The 26,606-nt window shown below is 44.2% G+C and overlaps 2 protein-coding genes and 1 long non-coding RNA gene across 3 annotated transcripts; 2 read left to right on the plus strand and 1 right to left on the minus strand.

The window, feature by feature from the left end:
- The first annotated feature begins 1,656 nt into the window (after positions 1-1,656).
- LOC116038262 lies at positions 1,657-1,959 on the plus strand. Its single transcript, XR_004102075.1, has 2 exons — positions 1,657-1,754; positions 1,893-1,959. It is a non-coding gene; the product is annotated as an uncharacterized LOC116038262 (long non-coding RNA).
- Positions 1,960-3,539: 1,580 nt separating this feature from the next.
- Positions 3,540-12,271, plus strand: LOC116038256 (kinesin-like protein KIFC1). The gene is made up of 11 exons (XM_036007393.1): positions 3,540-3,707; positions 4,015-4,152; positions 5,307-5,417; positions 5,665-5,748; positions 8,704-8,904; positions 9,745-9,900; positions 10,049-10,187; positions 11,083-11,222; positions 11,399-11,472; positions 11,737-11,812; positions 12,230-12,271. The coding sequence occupies exons 1-11, from the start codon at positions 3,570-3,572 to the stop codon at positions 12,269-12,271; spliced, it is 1,299 nt and encodes a 432-aa protein (XP_035863286.1). The 5' UTR covers positions 3,540-3,569.
- A 2,692-nt stretch (positions 12,272-14,963) lies between these two features.
- Positions 14,964-25,258, minus strand: LOC116038258 (extensin-like). Its single transcript, XM_036007395.1, has 7 exons — positions 25,077-25,258; positions 17,619-17,789; positions 17,340-17,519; positions 16,741-16,930; positions 16,340-16,660; positions 15,597-15,732; positions 14,964-15,508 (listed from the first exon to the last, which is right to left on the minus strand). Exons 1-7 carry the CDS (start codon positions 25,256-25,258, stop codon positions 14,964-14,966), a joined length of 1,725 nt encoding a protein of 574 aa, XP_035863288.1.
- Positions 25,259-26,606: the final 1,348 nt, after the last annotated feature.

The following is a 26,606-nucleotide window of genomic DNA, read 5'->3' on the forward strand; positions in this document are numbered from 1 at the left end:
GCAGGCTGGCTGCACAGAATAAATCTCCATGGTGATTTATGTGTATCTTGTTTAACTTTAAACACAACCCCTGTTTTTCCATTTAAAAAAAACTACCTCTAACACAGCTCTTGAATGTACAAATTAAATTTAAGGAAAAATGTGCTCAGCTTAGAACATTTGGCCGTGTCAGTTTCCAAAGCTTTCTTCTTTTTTATTCTGGCCTTTTCAGCGCCACCTTTGCGCTTCCTGTTATCCATTTTTATCTGACTTTTTTTTATTTTGACCAACTTGCAAGGTGCCGTGTCGGGGGCGGGGCCAGGGAGTCAAAAGATAATCACGTCATCATTAACCTGCAGGCTGCACTCTGCGAGAAAATAATAAATAAAAAAAGAGTGGGACTGCGGTAAAATAATACATAAAAAGAGTGGGGCTGCTGTGAGTGCAGGCAGCCTAGGGACAGCATCCATATTTGCCACAATAACAATATGCTATCCTCGTATTGGATGATATCAATGATTACAAGCGATCCTTTCAACATAAAGCATTTATTTATACTTGTATAGTTTTCACATGTATTGTATAATCACTTGTATATAATTACCAATATATTTATTGCATATTTATTTCACCCAGGACTTATTTATTTATATATTTATTCTATTTATTGCCCATTTTACCTCTGGGTTACACCAGCATTAGCATAAGCTAACATTATACACCAAGCATGAGCATTAGCTACTCAACCAGCACATTGTAGAGCCTAAAGTTAAGCTGAATCGTTATTGAAATCAATCAATATCAATGAATAAGGTCTCTGCTGTATTACTGTGTTGCAAAGTTTCATGTAATCAATTACAAAATGATGCCATGTGAAAATGAAATATAGACACATAGTAACAAATTACCTGTATTTGTGTTTGTTTTTTTTCCCCATTCCAGAACATGGCTCAGACCGGAGATGAAGGTATTCAATCAATTTATTTATTTATTTAGAATTCAGTACTGAAGGTTATGCATATAGTGCAAATGCTGCTTGTTTTCCCCAATACATTGTCCATAACGTAATCATTTTGGTAAACCACTGACATGGTGAGTATATTGATAATATAATCATGGCTAACCTCACAAAACAAAATATAATGCATGGGACTACAAACATATTGTGGGTGAATGCAAAAGTTGTGTGTGGCAATGCACTCTGCAACTTTTGCCTGTGCAGAAATATGAATTTGAACATGTGGGCACACGCATACAAAAACTCCACTCCCTCTCTGAGTAAAGCACATTTCAAAAGTATATGAATTTTTTTTTAAATTGTTTTTATCAGAAAATAAAACACAGTTAGATCACGCTGGCAAAGTGAAAAGAGCAGATCATATCTCCAACCTGGATCAACCAGCACCTACCTGGAGCCTTCCAAAGCTGCTGTTGGAATGGCTCGTAGGTATGGTTGTCAACGCACATAATTTACCATAGTGATAACACTATGTCACACTGCTCACCCCTTCCAGAAATGCACCCATGTGCTTCACACATACACAGTAGTGCTCTTGTTATTAAATTGTAATGCTGTCGTGTTGCTGCCATTGAGTTGTGTCGTATAGCCAATGTAATTTTGGTGTTTTCAGGATTTTGTCATGAGTTTAAGTCGCCAGCTGACATCCCGGCAGGTGGTGACTGTCAATACTGCCGCCAGCAGACTACAGCCACGCCAGAGCATATACGTAAAAAACATGTTCAATATGCTCTTCATTATAAAGATGGTGGAGAGGGTAAGCCCATACTTTTCCATTTCACTGCTCTTCATCATTCAACACCCTACAGCTTCACATTCCGGTTGTTAATAATAATAATGAACTTGTATTTTGAGTCTTTGTAAGAAACCACTGCATTCAAATGTTTCTCAACAGCAAAATTCACAATTCCATGCCTGTGTGACAAAGGGAGGATAAAGAACCGCAGCCACTGGCACTGCCCGAACTCCCCCAACATTTTATCTTCACGGTTTAATTTTGAGAGGCATTTAGTAAAACACGGTAAATGGCATTGTAAACTGCATTACATTTACTCACTCAGCAAATGTACGATATGTTTTATATCATCATGTAGACTAACGATTCCACATTACTTAATAACAGGATGTGTTCTGGATGACCCACAAAATCAGCAGGGTATGTATTTTTTTCTCTTTTATTTTGTATACTACTTATGGTAAAACTGTGGATGACAGTGATTTTAATTGTTTTTTATTTTTTTCCACACAAAAGTGGTTGAAATGGAGAAAAACTCCAGCGAGTATTCCAGACACAGTAAGCGCATGGTCGTTAGGTTTTGGAAATTACCTTTTTGAAATCATGGATGGGTATTTATTTCTCAGAGAAAGTATGCTTATGCTAACGTTACCTCGAATGTAATGGTAATACAAGACAAACCGGGGATAATGTGCTCCTGATTGAGATTCGTGTGACAGGGAGATGTTAATGCTGCGTGATATTTTCTTTAATAGTGTTTTTTTTTTTTTCTGTTTCGATCATACAATAGTTACCGAGTCCCGCTTGCCAGCTAGTAGAAGTAAGAGGGCGTATCCTAGCAGCAGCCAAGGCGTCGGGCCTGCTCAGGTTTGTACTTAAATTCATCTACACCGTTTCTTTGTGTGGCTTACCCATTATTCTCAGTCTGTCAGTTTTATTCTGCTGCTAAACCTCAAGCTGCTCTGCATGCAGCACTACAAAGTAACCTGTTAACCAGCTCATAAGTTCTGTCACACAAATGTTGGCCTGTCACTTTTCCACATAACATCTTAACAGTAAAATGGAGTTTTTCTCTTGGCCATGAAGCTGGTAAACAATTACACAAACATGTACAATGTAACGTAATAAAGAAGGTTTGTGTTTTGGTGATGTCACAAGGTGTTATTAAAAGTAAACTACAGTATAGTTTCTGGTGGTGCTGGATCAGGTTGCATTCAGTAGTCATCAATTCATGTTGTTGCATCCGTAATGGGAGTCATCATTGGAGCCTGTATAATAGACTCGGTAAACATTTGTGTCCCTAAAATAAAAAGTAGGTTCTAGTTACAGCCCCAAAAGTTGAAATATTTCACTAGTTTTATGCTGGAGTTTGTTTGTGTCTGTTTGCAGAAGAAGAGACGTTCTGCAGCTAAGCTCATCGGTGGCAGGCGACGCGCTGTTGGACAGACCGAGGAGCCTATTTGTAAGTCACTAGCTCTAACCTTTTTAGAAAAGAAAAAAAATATCTATTTACAAAAGTCAGAATGTAACAATACATATGAAATAAGGATCTATTCTTGAAAAGTGTAATCAAACACATTATCAACTCTTCAACACTTTTTTGTTGGTTTTTTTTTTTTTGATTTTGAGGTTTCACTGACTTATTGTTTTTATTCAGACAAAATCTAAACCTCTCTTTCTTACTTTGTTCCCTACACAGCTAGGCCAGTCGGAGCTGTAGGAGCTGCCACTGTGGCTGCTGGTCCCTCCACAGGTAAGAAGAGCTGTCTGATTGGTGATGGACTTCTTTAGTGGCCTGAAAGGAAAACATGGGAAGACTCATTCTCACACTCGTTGATGATGCTGTTGTGTACAGGTGGAACAGTCATTGAGGAGTTGGAGAAAGTGTCTGGAGAAAAGAGCCTTCTTGAAAAGGAGCTCTCCGACTTAAAAAAGAAGTACAAGGACAGAGAGACAGAGCTGCAAACTCTCAAGGTATGAAGTCTGCTGCTGGAATAGCAACTAATACTGTTTATGTTGGGTGTGTGGTATCAGAAGAAGTTGAAGAAGACCTACCTTTTATATAATCCCGCAATGGGAAATTCATTACATAAGTATGCCATTTGGCAGACCTGACCTGGCTAACTCTAATGAAACTAGTGCCATTCTCTACCTTTTGAAATTATTTATCGTAGCAAACAACCCAGGAAGGACTGTTACTTTGCTAAAATCCAATCACGCAGTTTAGCCATTTTAAAAAGAGATAATATGATGGGCCGATTTTGGAACAGACCAGATTTAGCTGTATCTTTTCTTGTGTCTCTTTCCTGTCCAGACGACCCTCGGAGACAGAGAGAGTGAGATCTCCTGTCTAAAAGACACCATTCATTCTGGGGAGATGGAGCGCAGGCAACTCCACAATACTATCCAGGAGCTCAAGGCAAGTCACAATGTGGCGTAACAGCTCAACACAGCCCAGTAACAGCACCCTAACATTTTCATACAACAATGAAGTTTGCATGGCACTTACAGTACATGTTTCTTTAAGAATGATCATAACAACAAAAAAACAGCAACAGACATCATCCCCAGCCTGCCTATGGTCCCCCAGTGGCTAGAAATGGTGATAGGTGTAAACCGAGCCCTGGGTATCCTGCTCTGCCTTTGAGAAAATGAAAGCTCAGATGGGCCGATCTGGAATCTTCCCTTTATGACATCATAAGGAGCAAGGTTACCTCCCCTTTCTCTGCTTTGCCCGTCCAGAGAATTTGGCCTGCCCATGAGAAAGAGAGAGAGAGAGACGTCATGGCTTGCAAACAAGCAAAGTGGCAGTTGGTCAAGGCCACACCCCCACCTTCCACCTTGCCCCCCCCCCCCCCTCTCTCCTCCTCAATAGCGTTTAAAGCTACAGACACAGAAATGGCACATCCTAAGGAAAGCTCATTGTGGGACTGGCTCTAGTGGCTGTAATTCTGCACCAAGGCTGAATTTAGATGTGAAATAAATGTATGAGAGTTAAAACTGTGGATGGTATAGCAAAGTCAAAATAAATTAGCATCTGCTGCTCCTCACTCAGTCAAATGGATCCCCCACTCTGAGTCTGAACACTCTATCCAAAACACACTGTATGTAATGTAAAAATGTCAGAAGGGCTTTTTTTTTAAAAGCCTTTAAAGAAGGTTGAATATTTCAAAAAGTATTAATTGGATTTGAAAGTTGTAATATTTTAAAGTTTAAGTAGAGTTTTGCAAAAATTCTGAATAACCAAACACAAACTTCTCCTATCATGAAGACTCTTTACTGTAGGCCGTGTTGTCCTCTCTTCTCAGGACATGTCAAACAGCAGATGTACTGTTAGCCTGTGTTATTCGGATGTGCACCAAGTAGTAGGCACACTGTCAACATTTCTTTCGGAATTTTCTAGTTTTTCTTTGTGATGTATTTTTGTACTTTGTTGTGTGGTAAGCACTAGACAGCTGAATCCTTCTGTGTCAAACAACCAAACAAATGTTACTCCTCTCACTGACTAATAATTTGTCAAACTGACAAATGCGTCCATCTGACTAATTCAGCAGAAATTCTCTTTTCATGCAGGGCAACATCAGGGTATTTTGCCGAGTGCGCCCACTGGTGGACGGAGGCCTCAGCGAACACATTCAGCTCCCGGTCGGCAACAAGAGAATAAGACTGGTCAGAAGAGAGAAGGTGAGAATCCTGTCAGCGTATCAGATCTATAAATAAAGGCATGTTTGTGGTTAAAGTTGCATTCTTAAAGATCTCTTTTTTTCTCTTTGGCTGCACCTTTGGCAATAAGTGGAAATTGCAGTTGTTTTTGGATCTTAGTTTTTTTGGAACTCTGCGCTAGTTGTGATTTTATTTATTTTTTTTTTTTTTTTTTTTTTCTCCAGCAATGTCAAAATAAAAAATGTCTCTCTCTGCCCTTTTCTTTTAGTCTCACACAGGCGGACCTGACACCCAGAAGAATTTTACCTTCAATTTTGACCGGGTGTTTGGCCCCCAGGCCTCACAGCATGAGGTAAACAACATCTATTAAGATTTCCGATGTATAAAAGAGTGAATAAACAGTGTTTCCTCTATGTTGATTTTGTAGCGGCGGCCCACCATGGCAAAATTTCTGCCGCCACGGTATCCGAAGATCAGCAGGCGCGCAACGTAGTCGCAGTTGCCTTTTTACGTTTATTTAAAAGCTGCTGAGCACCCACGTGTGCCAGACTGCCTGTAGGCTACATTCATTTAAAATGAAACAATGCAGTTGGTGCTAAATTGAGCGTGTGAGCGCTGATCGCGGTTACCTATCGGTTAAACTTTTCATCTCCAATCCCATCTGTATTTGTGAGAAGTGGCGCCGTCCTGAGTTGAAAGATGGCCTGCTTCTCTATCAAATTAATAGGTGTGTGTGCTTGTGTCAGCTGCTGTCCGTTTCCTAAGGTTCTGAAATGCAAACATTTTTTGACTACTTTTTTTTTTTTTTTTTAAAAGGGCGTGTGCCCGTGAGCACACACAGAGGAAAAAATGAATTGTCTTCTCTGACAGATGTCATTGACGGTATGCTTGTCATGACAGCTAAAGAGTCTGGGCATAGTCTGACCCCTTCAACCCACTGCAGTGCAACAATGGCTGCCACTATTTCTGCTGTATATACAGATAACTGGTCAGATGCTCTTTCGGAGAGATTTATTTTAAATTCTGGGATATGTATACCAACTCCCACACATTCCTGTTTGTTTAAATCGTTAGATAATTAAAACCGTTTCTCAGGTAAATGCTTGTTTCAACTCCCACTTCCTGCATTCTCTTTTCTTTTCCAGTATATTAATATCTGTCTTTACTTCTGGAAAAAGCCATGGTGGACGGTCACTAACTGGGTTGGCCGTGGTGAAATCTAACCCTTCCATTTCATATTCCCTCACTCTCTTTTCCCTCGTCCATCAAAACCCAAGTCCCTGAAACTTACTCCCAACATTCCTGGATAGAGCTCTGGGCGTCACGTGACTTGACTGTTTACGCCGCCATTTTGGCAGGAAAGAAGTGGCAAAAATGAACTTGATCTGTATTTGTTTTAATCAGGCTCAGTGCGGAAAAAACTCACACTCAGGGTGCGAACTACGGGGGAGCTGGGCTCCTTAATGAGACATGGGCTCCCCTGAAAACGTGACTTATATATTTAATATAATATTTTTGGGGTCTCTAAAAATATTTTTGACGTGCAATTTCAGTTTTGTGTAATGTGATCATCGTGGATTATTATGTGTAAAATTGCAAAACTATCATTCATTCATGCATGACTGGGATTTAAACCTAATTCACTTTGATAAAAATAACTATACATGCTAGTCTTGTCATGAGCATCAAGGCGTGGCGCCGCTGCGGTGCAAATTCAACTCATGTTTAGTAGCCTACATGTTAACTCAAAGATTCGTAGAGAAAATATAAACATTGGAGACCATTAATCGGCACGCAAAGTCTTTGAAATCCATTCTGCAGTAAGCATTGTATAGCCATTGCAAAAAGAAAACAAGGCAGTTTAATTCATTTAGGTTTTTGCTAAGAAATTGTGTAGCGATGACGTTAATAGCACGACCAATTCACCTGCTGCAAGCCCTGTTGGCACACCTCCCGCCGCGGTGGTGTGCCGGTATGTGGAGTTTGCGTAGATTTAGAAAAACAAGTCTTAAGAGATTGCTCTAACGATTTAGAGCGTTCTTCCAACGCCGCTATCCTTGCCTCTCTTTTCCTCTTCAAATTGGCCGCGAAGGAGGATGTAACATCTCTAAATAATCCTTTAGTTGCTCGCCAGATAAATGCAGGGTCAGAAACTGCGTCGGTATTAATTATAAATAATAAAGGCTGAGGAGGAGCGACTAGGTCGAGCCAGGATGAAGTAATTCGGATAGATGGACGTTCACGGCTTTCCTTAACAGACAGTTAAGAGCAGTAGTTTGTAAATGTATATTTTTAAACTATCATTCAGTTGGTTCGCTATTATCTGCCATGCTTTTGCTGTTTTTTCTTTTTTTTTTCTTTTTTTTTTTTAAACAGAGGCCGAGTTTCCTTCTTTACATATTATATGCTGTGTGTGTGTGTGTGTGTGTGTGTGTGTGTGTGTGTGTGTGTGTGTGTGTGTGTGTGTGTGTGTATATGGACATAGAAAAGAAAGACACTGAAGAAACTGGACTACAGGAATACAGCTACGGCACGAAAAGTGCGCAAAATTACTCTAAATCTCGTAAAAGCTAGGCTAATATAATAATATGTTTTAATATTTTCAAGCAGGAAATTCGTGATAGTTCCTCTGGTGTATTTCAATCCAAACCACGATCTTTTTCCTAAACTTAATCAGTCGTTTGGTGCCTAACGTAAACTTAACTTTCGTCGCCGTAGCTGTATCCCTACTAGCCTCAACCGTTAGAAACAGTTGTAGCCTGTTTGCTAGCTAACGTTACATAAATAAGATATTTCTGTTACATTACCTGATATGAATTGGTCACAGCATAACCGAAATCTATCGTTTGTGGTCTCCCATCGCTCGGTTTGGTTCTGTCTGCTTCTAGCACGTTTTATGGCAGCAATCCATTTATTTCTTTTCTCTGGATCTTTAGGAATCCTATAAAGTGCTCTCCCTTTATCTTTTCCCCGATGGTTCTGGCATCCCGGCGCACAGCAGCTGTCCACCATGTTGAATCAAGGCGTTTATTGAAAAAGGCAGCAAATTACAATAGGCGCAACTAGCTAGTAACGTAGCTAACTACCACTAACCACTCTGGCACTCGGCTTTCCACTGCCGCGGGTTCGAGTCCGACCTGCGGCCCTTTGCTGCATGTCATTCCCCCTCTCTCTCCCCTTTCATGTCTTCATCTGTCCTGTGGAAATAAAGGCCTACAATGCCCCCCAAAAAAGAAAGAAGACACCTGAATAATTTGTGGCTGTTATTAAAAATCTATTTCATGTCGATTTTGTGAATTTGTTTTAGGTCTTCGAAGAGATCTCACCCCTGGTGCAATCTGCACTGGATGGCTATAATGTTTGTGTCTTTGCCTATGGCCAGACGGGAAGTGGAAAGACCTTTACCATGGAGGGAAGTGGGGAGGATGGTGAGCTCAGTGGTATCATTCCCAAAGCGCAGGAGAACATTTTCAACAAAGCAGAGAAACTGGGAGAACAAGGCTGGGAGGTTAGTGTCTAACATGTCTAATGGAGGTCGTAGTATTTAAAATGAACATTTTTCTCCTCTGCCACTTTGGGGCAGCAGTACAGCAACAACATTGACATATCACCTTTTTTAAAGTTGATATGATTTACATATAAAGTTGTTACAGAGCAACGCTATTTTCACTTTGTGGCCACCTGATGAATGCAGGTTTCTTTTAACTTTCTTTTAAGTATCTGGCTCTTAAGCTGCTAAAAGCTCCACTATGTATGTTAACTAGCTAGTTGGTTACTGTGTCTGTCTGCTGTTTGGTGATGAAAATGTAGTGCATGGCGAGTTTTTAGAGACTTTTCTCTGAAAACCGCTTACTGATGGGGCTCAGAACGACCCTATGAGAGCAGCGAGAGTGAACCAAAACGGTAAAGATGTGGCCGGACAGATGATTGTTCTCTGTAGGTTGATCACTACGAGCTAAATACTAAATACACTACTTATTCCCCAAAACTAAATGCTCAGGACTTTGATTTTACACTGATTCCGATACTTACAGTATGGATTATATGGAAAGTACATTCTGACACATTTATAGGACAACACAAGATGGATGCACAGAGACAAGCTCCTCTAGAGAATTTCACACTAGTGTGATTTCTCCCGGAGCACATCATCACATCACTGTAGATTTATTCTGTGTGCCAAGGGTAGTCTGTACGGTTAACTCCACAAATGTACAGTATATCTCCTATTTGAACTCAGGGACTGTGGCACACTGTGTTTTTGGATCTGTGTGTGTTTGGAGATCCAGTATGACTAGGTAAATGAACAATGTTATTAAAGGTTGGAACCTTTTCTGTTTGATCTCAGTTTACCTTCACGGCCAGCTTTATGGAAGTGTATAATGAGACCCTGCGGGACCTGCTGTTCACGGGGAAAAAAAGGCCGAACCATTTAATCAAAAGACAGGCAGACAAGGTGACCATCACAAACCTTAAGTACGTGAAGGTCTCCAACAAGGATCAGGTACGGCAGGCACATATCTCAGTTGCTTAATTTACTTTACTAAAGAAATACACAAGTATAATATATATCAGTTAACGATGTACATGCAATGTTATTTATACATTCTACGTCACAGTAAATAATCTATATGATCCCCTCCACCTGCCAGGTTCTAGGCCTTATTAAGACGGCCAATCAGAATCGGGCAACAGCCGAGACCTCAAGAAATGAGCGGTCTTCACGGTCCCACTTCGTCTTCCAGATGGAGATCCAGGGAGTTAATGTTGGAAGGGGTATCCAACATAATTGTGAGTATAATCTCGCTAATTATGTCAAAATCCAAAATGTGGTTTGACCTGTGTATTTAGAATATCAAAACTCTGGTTAAGATGGATATCTTGTTGAGTTGTCTGAAATTGCTGCCAGTTCTGCATACGTGATATGTGCTCTTTTTATAAGTATAAAAGTATTTTACTCTGTGGTTGATTTAAGTTAAACCTTTTTCTTAATTTTATTAAAGTGCCCATATTATGAAAACAGAATCACCTTTTTCTAGGATTTGGGGTGTTATTTTGTTTCTCTGGTACTTCCACACACATACAAACTTGGAAAAAAAAAACCTATCCATGCTGTTTTTGAGTGAGATACGGTTTCTGAGTGATTCCTGCCTTCAGTCTCCGGGTGAGCTGGTCAAAATCTGCACGGCTTTCTACGTCACTAGCAGAGACGAGGTGGCTAACCGTAGCATGCTAGCTCGTTCTCAATGGCAAAACACTGCTACACACTAGTTCACCATAATCTACAAAAGAACTACTTACATGTCCCTGGTCTGCAGGTATTCCACGCAAAGTTGGAAGTGCTCCCTCGTTCAGAAGAAGTCTCCCGGCTAATCCTGCCTTGTACTGACTGAAGTTGTAGAAACAAACAAACAGCTATCTGATGTGATCCTTGCCTAGCTACTGCGCATGTGCGCCTCCCAACAAAGATGGGATAGAAGTGTGATGCCTCACGCTGTAGCTAAAACAGAGACACAGGGTGAAAAGAGGATCTGCAGCAATGTGCAGTACAACAAAAATATGGTGTTTTTTGAAAATTAAACCATGTAAACCTATTCTGGTACAACCTCTAAATACAGTTATGAACCTGAAATGAGCATAATATGGGCACTTTAAATATAGATTTTGTTTGTTTTTGTGTGCATAGCCACTCTGTGCCTGGTGGACTTGGCTGGTAGTGAAAGAATGGAAGACTTGGCTGGAGTTGACGAGCGGATTCCAGAGATGACCGCAATCAATAAGTCCCTCTCACAACTCGCCACTGTCATCAATGCGCTGGCCAAAAAGGTCTGTAAGCAGCAGCAGCCTGGCTGAAAAACAACAATGCTGAGTTCAGAGAGGCTGCAACCTCTGACTCTGTGAAGCCTTAGATATATGCTTTATTTACACGGTACAAAATGCTACATTCATTTTTTCAGTATTCATTTTGTTTGTGAAATAAACTGAGTTAATTTGTGTTCCAGGAAAAACACATTCCATACAGGGACTCTATTCTAACAGACCTTCTGCAGGGCTGCTTGTGTGGAAATGGTAAAACGTGAGTTCTTCATCCACATAGCTTTAAGACGTCAGCAGATGCCGTTTATATTGTGTCACTCGAGGGGTGTTTTCTAAAATTCAGGAGCTAATTAAAAGTAAGATTGACTGCTACATTATTGCAGTTTACGTCCTAAATCAGGGCAGACAAGTTACAACTTTGTTAGCTTTTTGCTGGTTCTTCTTACCCAGGGAAAGTTATTTAGGAAAGGAAGGCATTCTATCTTTGTTAATGCTTACTGTATTTCTGTTTTTCTCATCCCAGCCTGATGATAGTGAACATCGCCCCAGAGCCAGACAGCCTTGTGGCAACCCTAAACTCCTTGAGGTTTGCCAGCAGGGTCAGTGGCATCTTTGGTTGTTTAATGTTCTTTCTTGATGAGACGTGACACGAGTACAATGAGAACATGATGTGAAATTGGAGATAAAGTGAACCTCACCTTAAAGTTATTACATTACTCTATTAGCCAGGAAAGCAAAGAGAAAGCTATTTAAGATAAAGCACAATTGTTCTGATTCTGGTTCAAAAATGCCCCATCTAACAATGTTCAACAATTTTTTTTTTTTTTTTTTTTTCTTCATCAATGAATTACCATTTTCCTTGAATTCACCATTTCATTGAAATGTGTTGACTAGTTTTAACAAGATGACTCCTGGAATGCTTTAAACACTGATTATGTCCCAGTATCAAACGATCTGAATGTAGCATTGCACTTGGATTTTTGACATGTGACGTTTTGTGTTTGCTCTCTCCACAGGTGAACAGCTGTGTTATAAGGCCGACAACTGACAACAAATGATAAGACGGTACTCAAAAAACTCAAATTTCAAATGTTACCATTATGGTCACATTTAATGTTCAGTGTAATTGTTTTCCATAGCTTTTGACTTGCATATTGTGCTGTTTGGCACACACTATGGAGCCAATTAGTAAGAACCAAAAACTTTTTATATAGTCTCAATGCTTTGATTAGTGATCACTAATACAGGCTTTTAAACAAAGGTAACCGTATATGTAAATTATGTGTGTGTACATACTGTATGCATGTTTCTAACTAGTTTTAGATTTCTTTTTAAAAACATCTTGACTGATGTGGTATGGTAATTCTCTTGTTGGGACATTCCCCTCCATTGGACATGTCATTTTAATAAACATTATAGTTCTGGGCGTGTATGGTCTAGCTGAAAACAACCTGCACACGTAAAAGACTTCGGTAAAGTTAGAAAGATATTCACAGATTCAAACTTCTGGATCAATTACTCTATAGCGAAATGTTACTAAATCACAAACGACGCATCTTTCTTTCCGTAGTAAGGTAAACAACGAGCTACGAACTCATTTTCATCCAAACGAGCCGTCCTCCAACCTGGAGAAATAACATTGGTCTCTACGAGCAGCCGGCGGTGAGACTGCAGTAAGACCAGTGCTACAACACTGACACAAAAATATGTATTACGGCAGGGAGCTGAGAGGAACGGACTTCAGCGGGAACGACCAGTTTCCCTGGGAGATCACAGGAGATGGATCACGGGCTGTCATCGCGGTGGATAAACTTTACGTTGATGGCCAGCTTTACCGCGACTGAGACACCACTCCCTGGCTCTACTAGGAATCCAACAAGCCCAGCAACAGGTGAACTGTATCATTGTGATTAGCATCCTTTTTCTTTTCTTTTTCTCTGTCTCTTACCCTCTCATCCGTGACCACTCATATTCCCGCCTAGGCTCAATTATGATAGATTTTGATAGAGATATCTAGAGATATCTAGAGATAGATAGAGATAGATAGAGATAGATAGAGATAGATAGAGAGATATATAGATATAGATAGATATAGATGTGTGTGTGTGTGTGTGTGTATGTGTATATATATATATATAGAGATAGAGAGAGATAGATATAGATCTATAGATATAGATATATAGATCTATAGATAGATACATAGATACATCTATATTTATATATATATATAGAAAGATATAGATATATAGATAGATATAGAGAGATATAGATATATATATATAGAGATACATAGATATAGATATATATCTATAGATATAGATAGATATTTATATATCTATAGATATTTAGATATAGATCTATATAGATATTTATTTAGATAGATAGATATATAGATATATAGATAGATAGATAGATAGATAGATATCTCAAAATAAAATGTGTGTGTGTGCATAAGCCTGTTGCAAAATGTAGTCAGTTAGTGAGAGCGGGATGCCACAACCGCGACGCACCAACCCCAGCAGCAGGCAGGAACCCCAGTAGCCAGGGCACTCCTTGACCCCCTTGAAGGCGCAAAGGACCCGAGAACACATGTCCCGAGGACAACCATGCCCTCCCCAAGGGAGAGCAGCAGGGAGCTGTGCCGGGAAGCCCCCCCACCGACAGAGACCGAGAACACGGGAGAACCAGGGACGACAGCCCCCCAGCCCAGCCAGAGGCCACCCCCCTCCCTGAGTGCAGGCAGAGCCAACGGCCCCCTAGCCCCATGAACCCGAGGCCGGCCTAGCCCCCGGACGGGGTCCCAGCCCCTCAGGCAGCCTCCCCCCCCCTCCCCCAGGGGGGGATGCCAAAACCAACCCCGCCAACACCGGCCGCCGCATCCCCGGGACCACCGGACGCCCCCACTGCGAGACAGCTGGCAGCGGAAAACAGCGGGAGCCCCACCCCTGTCAAAGAGGGCCCCGGCAAAGAGAGGAGACAATGGATCCCAGGCCCATGGACACGCCACCCACCCAAGATGTGAGCAGAGGCCCGACCAGAGCGTAGGTCGGGGCTGTGCTCGGCAGCTTCAGGGGTAAGGGGCTGTGCTGTGCAAGCCTCTCCTCGGACCGCGAACCTCCTATGGCACCATTTTAATGCTACAAAGCCATTACCTCCCGTTAGCATTCCATTGACTGCCATTCATTTTGGCGCCACTTGGACAGCAAATAACTTTATATCTGAAGAGTTTAAAGACTCTATTTCTCCATTTTTTATTTCCAAAGAAACACGACAATGTATAAAAGGCTCCATTACCTTGTACCTCACGTTATGGCTCCGTAGCAGACATTTTTATAAAAATAGGCTAACGATTGGGTCATAACCACGCAACTCACTGTTGCATAGTAGAGGAATTACCGTATAGTACAGGAGAAGAGCGCAGGCAGTTTCGTCTCACATTAGCTGTTTAAGTGTAATTACTAATGTTAACTATCATTTTAGTGATCAATAATTAGACTGTGTCTATGTTATCTCCTTACATATACCTACGCTCTCTGTCTCTGCAAGATTGGGAATGATTGAGATTTCTCTTGGCACAGCTACCAGAAGACTTCCAACTTTCAGACAGGTTGCTCACGTCACATCTACGTCGCGTGTCTCAGTTGGAGGCTGCTCGGTAATGCTCAGCCATCACCGGAGAAGTGCTTCTATTGGCTTTCACTGGTCTCCGTCCAGAGACACGGGAACTATTGGTCCATTCTTATATACGGTCTATGGTGCTGGGCTGCTTCGGGGTGGGGAGGTTTGGTCGGGCTGTGCTGGGCCGCTTCGGGGGGTGGGGAGGTTTGGTCGGGCTGTGCTGGGCTGCTTCGGGGGGGGTGGGGGGTTTAGTCGGGGCTGGGCCGCTTCGGGGGGTGGGGAGGTTTGGTCGGGCTGTGCTGGGCTGCTTCGGGGGGGTGGGGGGTTTGGTAGGGTTGTGCTGGGCTGCTTCGGGGGGGTGGGGGGTTTGGTAGGGTTGTGCTGGGCTGCTTCGGGGGGGGTGGGGGGTTTAGTTGGGGCTGTGCTGGGCTGCTTCGGGGGGGTGGGGGGTTTGGTAGGGTTGTGCTGGGCTGCTTCGGGGGGGGTGGGGGGTTTAGTTGGGGCTGTGCTGGGCTGCTTCGGGGGGGTGGGGGGGTTGGTAGGGCTGTGCTGGGCTGCTTCGGGGGTGGGGGGTTTAGTTGGGGCTGTGCTGGGCTGCTTCGGGGGGGTGGGGGGGTTGGTAGGGCTGTGCTGAGCTGCTTCGGGGGGGGTGGGGGGTTTGGTAGGGTTGTGCTGGGCTGCTTCGGGGGGGTGGGGTGTTTAGTCGGGGCTGGGCTGCTTCAGGGGGGTTTAGTCGGGGCTGTGCTGGGAGGGGGGGTTGCTGACTGTGCTCGGGGGCACCCACTGCGAGAGAGCTGGAAGGAGAAAACAGCGGAGATCCACTCCCGTCAAGGAGGGCCCCGGCGAGGAGAGAAGACAATGGGTGGATAGGGGGTGGGGTTTTGGTCGGGGCTGTGCTGGGCTGCTTGGGCAAGGGGGCCAGGGTACAGGGCTAAATGCTGGGGCCAGTCAGGAACCTGGCCCCTGTGGGGAGGACCAATTTGGCCTCCTTATGACCTCCTCCACCTTCCACCTTCGGTCATGTCTCACTTCATACACATTTAGGACTCTGTGGGGCAGACAAGCAGCGAGGCTTTTGGTGGGTGGGGCTGCTTTATTGCGGCCACGCCCTCCCCCCCCCCCCTGCTAGCCGCCCCACAGTTTTAATCACACATTAGACATAGAGGGCTTGGGGGGTGGGAGGGGCACGTCGGAAGCTCCACTACCTGCCAGTTTTGGGGTCCCAACTGCCCCCCCAATATCCAATAATCCCCCCTCCACCATACAACACATCACAACATACACTGTTAGGACTCTGTGGGTCAGACAAGCAGCGAGGCTTTTGCTGGGCGCGGCTGCTTTATTGCGGCCTCGCCCTCCTCCCCCCCTCCGCTGGCCACCCCACAATTTTAATCACACATTAGACACATTAATCACGATCTTATCTCCACTCCACCATACAATACATTTACAGAGGCATGCACGGGGGTTGGGGGAGTGGGGGGGTCTCATTTAGCCTTGTGTCCTGCCCCTGGAGCCCCGGGGCCTCGGGGGCTGTACTTGGCTGCTTTGGGGGTGGGGAGGGTTGTGATCGGGGCTGTGCTGGGCTGCTCCGGGAGGAGGTGGGGGTGCTCTGGGGTGCTGACGGTGCTCCCTGGGGCTGGGATCCATTGTCTCCCCTCTTTGCCGGGGCCCTCTTTGACAGGGGTGGGGCTCCCGCTGTTTTCCGCTGCCAGCTCTTTCGCAGTGGGGCCGTCCAGTGGTCCTGTGGGTGCGGCGGCCGGTATTGGTTGGGTTGGTTTTGGCCCCACCTCCCCTCTGTGGGGGGTTTCGGTCAGCGCTGTGCTGGGCTGCTTCGGGGGGGGGGGGTTTAGTCGGGGCTGTGCTGGGCTACGTCGGGGGGGGTTTAGTCGGTGCTATGCTGGGCTACTTTGGGGCATGGGATGGGGGGGTTTAGTCGGGGCTGTGCTGGGCTCCTTCGGGCATGGGATGGGGTGGGTTTAGTTGGGGCTGTGCTGGGCTCCTTCGGGCCTGGGATGGGGGGGGGTTTAGTTGGGGCTGTGCTGGGCTCCTTCAGGGCATGGGATGGGGGTGGGTTTAGTCGGGGCTGTGCTGGGCTCCTTCGGGGCATGGAATGGGGGGAGTTTAGTCGGGGCTGTGCTGGGCTCCTTCGGGGCATGGAATGTGGGGGTTTAGTCGGGGCTGTGCTGGGCTACTTCGGGGCTTGGAATGGGGGGGGATTTAGTCGGGGCTGTGCTTGGCTCCTTCGGGGCTCCTTCGGGGCATGGAATGGGGGGGGGTTAGTAGGGGCTGTGCTGGGCTCCTTCGGGGCATGGAATGGGGGGGATTTAGTCGGGGCTGTGCTGGGCTCCTTCGGGGCATGGGATGCGGGGGGATTTAGTCGGGGCTGGGCTACTTCGGGAGGGGGGGTTTAGTTGGGGCTGTGCTGGGCTCCTTTGGGGGGGGGGGGGGTTTAGTCATGGCTGTGCTGGGCTCCTTCGGCGGGGGTTTAGTCGGGGCTGTGCTCACATCTTGGGTGGGTGGCGTGTCCCTGGGCCTGGGATCCATTGTCTCCTCTCTTTGCCGAGGCCCTCTTTGACAGGGGTGGGCTCCCGCTGTTTTCCGCTGCCAGCTGTCTCGCAGTGGGGGCGTCCGGTGGTCCCGGGGGTGTGGCGGCTGGTCTTGGCGGAGTTGGTTTTGGCACCCCCCCTGGGGGGGGGGGGGGGGGACGTTGCCTGAGTGGCTGGGACCCCGTCCGGAGGCTAGGCCGGCCTCGGGTTCATGGGGCTAGGGGGCCGTTGGCTCTGCCTGCACTCAGGGACGGGGGTGGCCTCTGGCTGGGCTGGGGGGCTGTCGTTCCTGGTTCTCCCGTGTTCTCGGTCTCTGTCGGCGGGGGGGCTTCCCGGCACGGCTCCCTGCTGCTCTCCCTTGGGGAGGGCATGGCTGTCCTCGGGACATGTGTTCTCGGGTCCTTTGCGCCTTCGGGGGGGTTAAGGAGTGCCCTGGCTACTGGGGTTTTTCCCTGCCTCCTGCTGGGGTTGGTGTGTCGCGGTTGTGGCATCCCGCTCTCACTAACTAACTACATTCTGCGACAGGCTTATGCGCACACACACACACACACACTAGGGCTGTAACGATACACCAATCCCACGATTCAGTTCGTATCACGATTTTTGACCCACGATTCAATACAAACCTCGATTAATTTTGGCGCCACTTTAACAGCGAATAACTTTACATCTGAAGCGTTTAAAGACTTTATTTGTCCATTGTTTATTTCTAAAGAAACACGACAGCATATAAAAGGCTCCATTACCTTGTACTTCACGTTATGGCTCCGTAGTAGACGTTTTGTAAAATTAGGCTAACGATTGGGTAATAACCACGAGACTTACTGTCTCATAGTAGAGGAATTACCGTATAGTACAGGAGAAGCTCTCAGGCAGTTTGGACTTCCATTAGCTGTTTAAGTTTAATTACTAATGTTAACTATCATTTTAGTGATCAATAATGAGCCTGTGCCTATGCTATCTCCTTACATATACCTACGCTCTCCGTCTGTGTAAGATTGGGAATGATTGAGAGCTACCAGAAGACTTCCAACTTTCAGACAGGTTGCTCACGGCACATCTACGTCTTCAAGCTCAGTTGGAGGCTGCTCAGTAACGCTCAGCCATCACCGGAAAAGTGCTTCTAATATCCTTCACTGGTCTCCGTCCAGAGACACGGGAACTATCGGTCCATTTTATATATGTCAATGCTTATACCCAGTGAACGTAATACTACTTTTTTTCTGCTACATGGCTTCGTTTTGTCATTAATTAAATGCCACTTTGCAACACAGTAATCCAACCGACACCTTATTTATTGATATTGATTGATTTCAATATTGATCGATCCAACACCTTAAAATAATGTTTCCTAAATCGTTTCAGTGGTTCATTAACTCGTTCGAATGAGACATAAGAATAATGGTAATGGTAACAGTACTGGACAATTCCGCTTCCAACCTGTAGGGGGACCGAAGAGGAAAAATGCTTTTGTGCCTACTGTAAAGGTGCTGTTGACAAGCATAGAACTAGCTAATGCTAATGCTTAGTCTATAACTTTAGCTAATTCTTGGTGGGTAACATATTAGCTATGACATTGTTCAACACGCTCAGTTATTTTTAGTATCCACAGTATGCCCCCAGCCAGCCACATTCATTACACAGCAATCCAAACTCGATCAGCACTTAACTCCGGTGCTAAGGACGCTAACAGCAGTTTACTGAACCGTCGGGAAAACAGACACAGGCGCTTTTAGCCGTCTTTACAGTTAGCTAAATTTACCTGAGAAAAGGGGGATAAGGCACCAAAACGGCTAATACTGATAGTAATTAAAAGATGTGGTAGCATTGGATCTGGACGGGAAGGATAACTCTGGGAGTTGGAAGGGGTGTGTCGCGATTCTGCCTTCTCACTCCGCGACACAGGTTCGTGGAGCTGAGTGTCGCGATTTTGGTTTCAAATGGAATATCGTTACAGCCCCAACATTCACACACACACACACACACACACACACACACACACACACACACACACACACATAGACACACAGACACATATAGAGAACACACTCACCCATAGACAACATAAACAAATTGAGTTTGCCATGGTTATCAACAGGTAGAACTACTCTTCATGCTTTTCATTAAGTTATTTATTTAGATATATTATTATTCTAGTTCTCATGGCTGTGTGGTGCGGTGTTTATTTATTTTGCTTAACTGTTTTTCCTTTTCATTTTCCCTGTTGTTTTCTTATATCAGCTGTTTATTACTGTTGTTCGGTAGGCTGTCTCTTTTGTCCCCATCCCCATTCTCTTGCAGGTATGGTCCATTCTCATGGTTGCAGCTGTTGCCGTGGTCCTGCCACGCCCTGCTCTGCCCTGCCACGTCCTGCCACGTCCTGCCACGCCCTGCCACGCCCTGCCACGCCCTGCTGTGCCCTGCTACGTCCTGTAACGCCCTGCTACATCCTGCTACGTCCTGCCATGTCCTGTTGCGCCCTGCTACGCCCTGCTACGTCCTGCTATGCCCTGCTATACCCTGTAACGCCCTGTAGTGCCCTGCTACACCATGAACTACTACAACTACCATTTCTAGTCACTGATCCATTATCTTTACTGTGACTATTATTGCCACTGTTCATCACACCCCCAACCGGCACCGTCAGACACCGCCCACCAAGAGCCTGGGTCTGTCCGAGGTTTCTTCCTAAAAGGGAGTTTTCCTCGCCACTGTCGCACTGAATGCTTGCTCTTGTGGGAATTACTGGAATTGTTGGGTCTTTGTAAATTGTGAGTGTGGTCTAGACCTACTCTATCTGTAGTGTCTTCAGATAACTGCTGTTATGATTTGATATTATAAATAAAATTGAATTGAAGTGACTGTCAAGCTCAAGGTAACTTTATTGTCCCCGAGGGGCAATTATTTGTACAGCCAGCAGACACACATAAAGACAAGACAAACAACAATACAGCAAAACATGAAATACCCACAGTATTTAAACCACAATAGTAAATAAAAATACATACATTCAGAACAGTTCTGGCAAATTGTTTAAAATGGAAATAGAAGTCGGGATAAAAGAGTTTCTGAGTCTATTTGACCTGCATCTGGGCATGGAGTACCTACGGCCTGAGGGAAGTAACTTAAACTGGCAGGACAAGGGGTGGCTAGGATCAGCTGCAATGGATTGGGCCTTTTTTGCCACTCTGTTTGAGTAGATGTGGGAAAGTTCATGCCTACAATGTTGCCACATGACCTAACGATACACTCTAGTCATTTTTTGTTTTTCATAGACAGAGAACCAAACCAGCAAATAAAACAAAAGGTTAAAACAGACTCAATAAAACAGGAATAAAACATTCTCATAAACGTGGGGTCAATGTTGAAATTCCTCAGTTTTCGGTAAAAGTACATACGCTGATGGGCTTTGGCACAAACGGCATCAGTGTGCGGTTCAAAACATAGCTTGCTATCAATTATTGTGCCAAGGTACTTATATTCTTGTACTGTCTCAAAAGGTTGGCCAACAATGATAGTGGGGGGAAGAAGATGGGGGCACTGTTTCCTAAAATCAATAATTAATTCTTTGGTCTTGGAGACATTTATGTTTAAAAAGGAACGCTTACACCAATCATTAAAATCCTTCACTATTGGTCCATGGTCAATCACGCTTTCATTAAGCAGAGACACAATGACAGAATTGTCTGCAAATTTAAAAACCTGTCTGCCATCATATTGTGAACGACATTCATTTGTGTATAACACAAAAAGGAGAGGGGAGAGGACACATCCTTGGGGGGAGCCAGTAGACGATATAAGATTGCCAGATAAAACACCATTGACTTTAACCATTTGGGATCTGGAGGATAAAAAATCAACTAGTCAGGCTATTAGCCCTGGGTTGATGTTGTGTGTCTTTGAAAGTCTTTCTGCTAAAATGTGGGGTTGGATACAGTTAAAAGCTGATGAAAAATCAATAAATAGTAGTCGTACAAATTGCTTTGCCCCTTCCAGATGGTTAAAAACTGTGTTGAGCAGGGTACCCGTAGCATCCTCGACCCCCCTTCCTGCCCTATAGGCAAATTGTAAAGGGTCGAGTTGTGGCTGTGTTATTGCTAAAATCTCCTGTTTGATAATTTTTTCAAAAGTTTTCATAATGAGAGAAGTGAGGGCCACTGGTCTAAAATCATTAAGTGATTTAGGTCCTTTGGTCTTAGGCACAGGCACAATCACTGACTCTTTCCAGAGATGAGGGACCCGGTGTGATTGAAGTGACTTATTGAATATGAAGGCAAGTATGTCAGACAGTGGCTCTGCACAGCTTTTTAGTAGGCGTCCACCAATATTGTCTGGACCAGGGCTCTTCCTTTCCTTCACCCCCCTAAGAATTCTGTGAACACTGTCCTTATCAATAGTGATAGCCACATCTTGTTGTGCCCATGATTCCCTGTACGTAGACAATTCCTTGGTGAAATTGTAAATATTAAAGCGATTATAAAAAATATTCAATTCATCTGCAAGCTCAGAATCTGTCTTGCCATCAAAGGAGAGTTTTTTTTTATGATTAGATTGTAAGCCCATCATTGACTTCACACCGTCCCATCCAGGGCGTGACTTGCCACTACTCAATAGGGATTCAACTTTGTTGCTTCTGCAGGTCATTATAGACTATGGCATCCCCCTGCTTAAAACTAATATTTCTCTGGTTGATGATACTTTTAACAGATTTGGTCACCCATGGTTTATTATTTGGAAAAATAGAAATAGCGTTTTGGGAATTATTTCATTTTCACAGAAACTTATACAAGCAGAAACAGTATAAACAAGTTCATCCAAGTTAGGACATGCTTCCTTAAATAAGTCCCAGTCTGTACATGAGTAACAGTCCAATAGCTCCTGTGTAGACACCACATGAAATGTTTTTCTAACCTACCTATGAATTCACCTTTCTTAAGTTATAGTTTTAATAAAGATTTTTAACCATATGTGTCTGTATATGTCTCTCTCAGAATAAAATGATAACCTCTGTCCAGGTAAGTAATAAAGTAACACAACACAAGGGTTTAGAAAAATATATCTCAATTATTTACTCAATAAAGAAATTATCTCCAATGAAATAAGAAAATGAAATAAAGATATGATTGTTCTTTTTTAAACCTTCAACATAAAATGTCCCTCTTTTTTAAAGGAAAATACTGCAACTGAATTGTCCCTCTTTTTAAGACAACACTGTAAATGAATTATCCCTCTTGTGACGGCACCTGTGTGCGCGCTGGTGGGTCCTCTCTGTAGGAGTGATACCTCTCTGGTCTTACCCATCTTTGTTTGAGTTGATTGCAGATCTGGTGCACCTGGGAGCTGTGAGCTGATAAAGCTCCACCTGGTCAGACTACACTCTCTCTCTTCACTGCGATCCAGACATCAACCATGGCCTGATCATCCTGCCTGCCACCTCTTGTTTTGGGTTTATTTCAGTTACAGTTTACACACTTTGCACATTACAAAAGATATGTTTAGTTTATTCTTTTGTTAAATAAATCACTTTTGATAATTTACGATGCCTCGCTCCCTCTTTTGTCATGGCCCTTGAGCCAGGTTATGACAAAATGGGGGCTCGTGCCGGTTTTTGTGTTCGGTTAGTGTGTGCTGTGGTTTAGTTTGTTGGGAGCGTGGCAGCCCGTCAGACTGGTAAGAAGTTTTTTTTCTGTGCTTTGGTTATTGTTTGCTTGTTTGCTTGTTTGGTAGTGCGGTAGTGCGGTGGTGCTGTACGTTGGTTTGGCTGGTTGAGCGGGGTAGTGAGGGCTTATTTTCTGGCATTTGTATTGACTTTGTTGGTCTTTTTTTTGTTTTATAAGTTGTTTGTTGGGGCTACGGTCGACAGGTGGTCCGGGTGGCTGGTGTGGGTCCTCGTGTGCGTGCTGTTGGTTGTTGTGGGTGGAGTTTTCTCTTGTAGGCTGTAGCGACGGTCCATTTTTGGGCTTGTTGAGCTGATTCTTGATAGTGTTGTGGCGAACGTGGGTGAAGCTTTTGGCTTGGGAGCATGTCCGTGGTTTTCGGAGGGTTGCTAGCGTGCTAGTTGCTCTCCCCAGCCAGCGGTCGTTAGTGCATAAGTACCCACCACAAGTAGCTGCATGAAGACTAGGGTTGAGTTAGTTAGCTGGGTTGATCTAGATAGCGGGGAAGCTCCATGCCAGGTGGGGGTTAGTCCTCTTAATGTGCACAGGGACGTTGCACCGTCTTGCAGGGGCTGTTGCTGTGGTTTTGTGTTGTCGGTTGTAGTGTGTTGTAATGGCGGAGTGTGATGCGTTTATTGCGGCTCCGTCTGAGGAGGCGTTGGGGCGTTGTACTAAGCAGCAGTTGCTGAAGATTGCGGAACACTTTTCGGTAGTGGTAAGTGACAAACGCCTTAAGGAGAACATTAGGGTAGTTTTGAAGTCTGAGTTGAGGGAGAAAGGTGTGTTGGCTGTGGATATGGATGAGGAGTCTCCAGTCTCCACGGTTTCCGTGCGTGCGTTTGTTCAGACTCAGGGCTTATCGTTTGATCAACAGAGGGAGCTGTTGTTGCTTCAGCTTGAGCATGACAGATGTAAACATGAATTGCTAAAGAAGAAGCAGATTGAGGTAGAGAGGATTCGGCAAGAAATAGAGCAGGCCAAATTGGATCTGGAGGGGCGCCGTTTATCTTTAGCGACTGACGGTACGGGGTCCAGTGGAGCTCAGAGCGGGCAGTTGTCTGGAGCTGTGCATTCCTTTGATATTAATAACTTACGACTACTGCCACCGTTTAATGAGAAAGATCCCGATACGTTTTTCTTGTTGTTTGAGCGTGTCGCTAGGGCTAGGGGTTGGCCTGATGAAGATTGTGCGTTGATGCTTCAATGTGTGCTGACGGGACGGGCGCAGGAAGCTTATTCATCGTTGAATACAGAGGATAGCTCAGGCTATGCGACTATCAAATCTGCTGTGTTAAAAGCGTATGAGTTAGTGCCAGAGGCATATCGCCAACGTTTCAGGTCATGGGAGAGACGTAGTGGTCAAACTTATATGGTGTTTGCTCGGGACCTGACTGGTCATTTTAAACGTTGGTTGGCTGCGCTGGAGGTCACTACTTTTGAGGGTCTGTGTGATGTTGTGGTTTTGGAGCAGTTTAAGGATATGCTTCCTGGTTACATTGCAACATATGTTAGTGAGAAGCAGTGTGTTACGGCGGCGGGTGCGGCTGCGTCAGCAGATGAGTACTTGTTGCTTCATAAAGGAGGTTTTAGAGAGCGGGCTACAACGCGTGAGCGTTCTTAGAGAGCTGGTGTGCCAATGTCGGAGGCGGTATCGCGAGGTGATGCTGTCCACACTAACTACTGTCATGAAAAGGGTCACTGGAAGGCTGATTGTCCGCTCCTGCATTTTAAAAACAAGCCTGGAGTATCGAAGGTTAAGCCTGTGGCAGCCGCTGCGCCGGTTATTGTGGACTGTGTATCTGAGTTGCTTACTACAGAGCTTGAACCGGATGTCTTGGCAGCCTATGCTCCTTTTATTAAAGATGGCTTTGTGTCACTGGTAGGAAGTGGGGCTAAGGTGCCAGTAAAAATCCTGAGGGACACAGGGGCCTTTGACTCCTACATTGTCGGATCTGTGCTGCCGCTGTCAGAAGACACTGATACGGGTGACTGTATCCTTAGTCGTGGCATGGGTTTAACTGTTTTGCCCATACCATTACATAAGTTGGTCCTGGACTGTGAGCTGGTGAAGGGCGAGGTAGCCGTTGGTGTGCGTCCGGCGTTGCCCATTGAGGGGATTCATTTCATTCTGGGTAACGGGCTGGCTGGTGGCCGTGTTTGGGCTGATTCTCCCCCTTTGCCAGTAGTTACATCTTGCCCAGTTGAGTCTGTTGTTGACCATATTGCCGCTGACTTGCCTAGAGTTTTCTCAGCCTGTGTAAGTACACGAGCTATGAGTAACGCTGAGTCTGTGAGGGAACCTGATGGGGGTGAAGTTGAGTTTCTGGCTCCATCACTGTCAGACTTTCCGCTATCTGTGTCAATAACTGAGTTGGTACAGGAACGGCAGGGTGACTCTTCCCTTAAGGTAATGTTTGATTGTGTTGCATCTGCTAAGGAGATTACCAGTGTAGCACGTGGGTATTTTGTTCAAAATGGCTTGTTGTTTAGGAAGTGGTTGACTCTAGGTACTGACTTTGTTGGAGATGCTGTCGTTCAGTTGGTGGTACCAACTAGATTTCTAATTGACATCACAAACATTGCAGTTAGACATTACAGACATTGCAATTAGACATTACAGACATTGCAGTTAGACATTACAGACATTACAGTTAGACATTACAGTTAGACATTACAGACATTACAGTTAGACATTACAGCCATTACAGGTAGACATTACAGACATTACAGTTAGACATTATACATAGACATTACAGTTAGACATTACAGCCATTACAGTTAGACATTACACATAGACATTACAGACATTACAGTTAGACATTACAGCCATTACAGTTTGACATTACAGACATTAAAGACATTACAGTTAGACATTACAGACATTACAGTTAGACATTACACATAGACATTACAGACATTACAGTTAGACATTACAGCCATTACAGTTTGACATTACAGACATTAAAGACATTACAGTTAGACATTACAGCCATTACAGTTAGACATTACAGCCATTACAGTTAGACATTACAGACATTACAGTTAGACATTACAGGTCATACAGTTAGACATTACAGGTCATACAGTTAGACATTACAGACATTGCAGTTAGACATTACAGTTAGATATTACAGTTAGACATTACAGCCATTACAGTTAGACATTACAGACATAGAGTTAGACATTACAGCCATTACAGTTAGACATTAAAGACATTACAGCCATTACAGTTAGACATTACAGACATTACAGTTAGACATTACAGACATTACAGTTAAACATTACAGACATTACAGTTAGACATTACAGACATTACAGTTAGACATTACAGACATTACAGTTAGACATTACAGACATACAGTTAGATATTACAGACATTACATTTAGACATTACAGTTAGACATTACAGTTAGATATTACAGACATTACATTTAGACATTACAGTTAGACATTACAGACATTACAGTTAGAAATTACAGACATTACAGTTAGACATTACAGTTGGACATTACAGACATTACAGTTGGACATTACAGACATTACAGTTGGACATTACAGACATTACAGTT

Source organism: Sander lucioperca, chromosome 11, assembly GCF_008315115.2.
Source record: "Sander lucioperca isolate FBNREF2018 chromosome 11, SLUC_FBN_1.2, whole genome shotgun sequence".
In the NCBI taxonomy this organism is placed as follows: Eukaryota; Metazoa; Chordata; class Actinopteri; order Perciformes; family Percidae; genus Sander; species Sander lucioperca.